We start from the raw sequence: 2,500 nt of genomic DNA on the forward strand, positions 1-2,500 counted from the left end.
ATTTTGTGAAAAAAAATTGTGTAGAAAATAAAAGCACATTATGGAGGCCAATTGCCCACCCAAGACTCTGATTGTCCCCATCAAGGTCTGACTTGCCCACCCCCCCCAATGGCCACACCTTCAACAATTTTCCCCCTAAATTATGCCTTTATAGCTCTAGGTGTAGCATACAAATGCTTCTAGAATAGCTCATAAAAAAAAATATTAAAAATAAATAAATAAATGCACAAATAAATCAGGGGGGGGTTAAAGGCTAAAGGTGGCCCAGAAATTGACTGCACTCACTTCGCTTGCCAAACTTGAACTCCACCCCAAGAAAAAGCTGAAATGATGCCCCTAGTTATTTCATTTATTATATCTTTCAATATAATGAGTACTGTTTTTTTTCCACCTGCACTGTATGAATTTATGTAGGTCACACGAAGGATGAGAGTTCTGCATCCATGAAGGTGGTCACTGACTTGACAGACTCTACAAACCTTTACTGAAAATGCTTTGAGTTGCATACCAAAACTAGTATAGTTTGCCTGCCATTTTCCATTGCCTGTAATCTTGGTATTCAAACTTGATGAATACCATTAGCTCATGTAATTTTTGCCACACAACTTAACCGTGAAGACTTGAACTAATGTGGATTATCAAAACATCAAGACAACCATGCTTGCCTTTCAGTGGTTGGATAAGAAGCCTGGTACCAGTCTATGTGAATGAGGAAGTCGTTTTGTCCTGAAGTGATCTCGAGAGGACCTAACCCAAGGCAGTAGTTGACTATAATGTCAGGAAGGGAGCAGACATTAGTGACATGGTGGCAACATCTTATTAAGCCAGTCACAAGTTGATCAAGTGATATTTCAAGTTGCTGTTGTACCTCCTTTGCATGACAGTCAGGCAGTATATAAGTACTAGGTCGTGGTCAGAAGGCTTAGTTGGACATCCGAGTTAATCTTTTGAGTACTTGACCTATGTAACCTTTTAATTGAAAAAGAGAAAACATATTTTGGAAAATGTTCATTACCATATATAAGAATCTTGCAACATAACAAATGAAGAACTAAGTAAAGGTAAAATGCCTAGTACACAGTACAAAGGAAGAAGTAGCAAGCAAAATTACCCAGCAAGAGAAAACATATTCTAGATTGCAGGTCTACAGTCTATGGACTATCCAAAATTACTTTCATTTAAACCATAAAACTTACCCCCTGCAATCCTGAAGGCCCTGCTTGAGAATTATAGGTGTGTCCATCAGAGTGGTCAAAAGATGCTGCCAAATCCAGATTCATATTATCTTCCATGCCTTCTCCACTATCTGGCCCTAATTCTGGACCTATACTATTGTATTCAAGGCCTGGGTCCGGGATATCACCCTCATTACTGCTATCCAAAATTTCTTCCTTAATCAGAGTCTCATCAACTATGATCTGAAAATATGAAAAAACATCCATCTGAAAATCATCTTCATAAATAATTTCTCTTACATAATATAAATGCAATATAAGATTAAATTTGTCAACAAGATGAAATACTAGTAAAATGATATAAGAATATATTCAAGATGCTGTATTTCTTTTATAAAAGATTTTTTTATAAAAAATGTAGATTGTAGAATAAGATAAATTACCTCAGCATCTGAATTAGGAGAATCTTTTACAATATGGTGTTGCTCAACTCCTTGGTTATCATGGAGGTGTATCTCATGGTTAGGATATGCATCCTCAGCCTGTTCTTGTCTTTGGCATGCTTGATATTCTTGTCCTTCACTTGCTATGGGATTTTCTATATCTCCAGCTTGTTCTGACTTATTTGGTAGTCTTGGTGACAGTGAAGTATCTTGTGTCTGACCTTTTTCTTGATGGAAAGGTAACTTTGGTGAGGATTGCAGTGTATTTTGGGTCTCTCCTTGATCTCGTTTGTGGCGTTTGGGATTTGGGCTTATTCTATTATCTGTTGAATTCCTTGCATTCTGAGTTTTTCTGCTTGAGGACCCGGGGGGTTCATCAGGTACTGCTAAGCCTTTTATTTGCAATAGCTCTGCTGCTTTTATAAGCTGTGACAAATCATTCTGTGCCACACTCACAACTCCATCATACATATAATTGAGGAGAGCTTCTATTTCTTTACAATGAATATCTTTAAGCACAATAATTGGGTGTTTGCACGGTGTTCTTTCAAACATTTTTAGGAAATAGTCACTACACGTTGAAAGAACAAGTTTATGTACTGAGTAGAATTTGCCTTCACAGGTCACAGTAACATCTGTATATCTTTCCTGCAATAAGTAAAGTGGATGTAAACGATAGAAAATCATATAGTCAATAGATGTACTTCAAACTGGTGTACTGTTTGATAAGAAAAAAAAAATAAGTAAAAGTGATATGGAATTCACAGAACACAATACATATTATGTACCCAAAATAATGCCAAAAACTTGTTAAGCAATACAATGGGACATATAATCTTACAATGAACTTTCCAAGGATCCCTTAAGCTTTGTCACAATCAA

At 36.5% G+C, this 2,500-nt stretch overlaps 1 protein-coding gene across 1 annotated transcript in view; it reads right to left on the bottom strand.

Annotated features, from left to right (window-relative positions):
- Window positions 1–2,500, bottom strand: part of LOC113802483 (zinc finger and SCAN domain-containing protein 2) — a 52,286-nt gene that overhangs the window by 25,730 nt on the left and 24,056 nt on the right. Inside the window, exons 3-4 of the mRNA XM_070143343.1 lie at window positions 1,619–2,266; window positions 1,197–1,418 (exon numbers count right to left, since the gene is read on the bottom strand). Of these exons, the coding sequence (XP_069999444.1) occupies window positions 1,197–1,418; window positions 1,619–2,266 (870 nt within the window). The remainder of the gene's footprint in view (window positions 1–1,196; window positions 1,419–1,618; window positions 2,267–2,500) is intronic.

This window comes from Penaeus vannamei, chromosome 30, assembly GCF_042767895.1.
Source record: "Penaeus vannamei isolate JL-2024 chromosome 30, ASM4276789v1, whole genome shotgun sequence".
Lineage (NCBI taxonomy): Eukaryota > Metazoa > Arthropoda > Malacostraca > Decapoda > Penaeidae > Penaeus > Penaeus vannamei.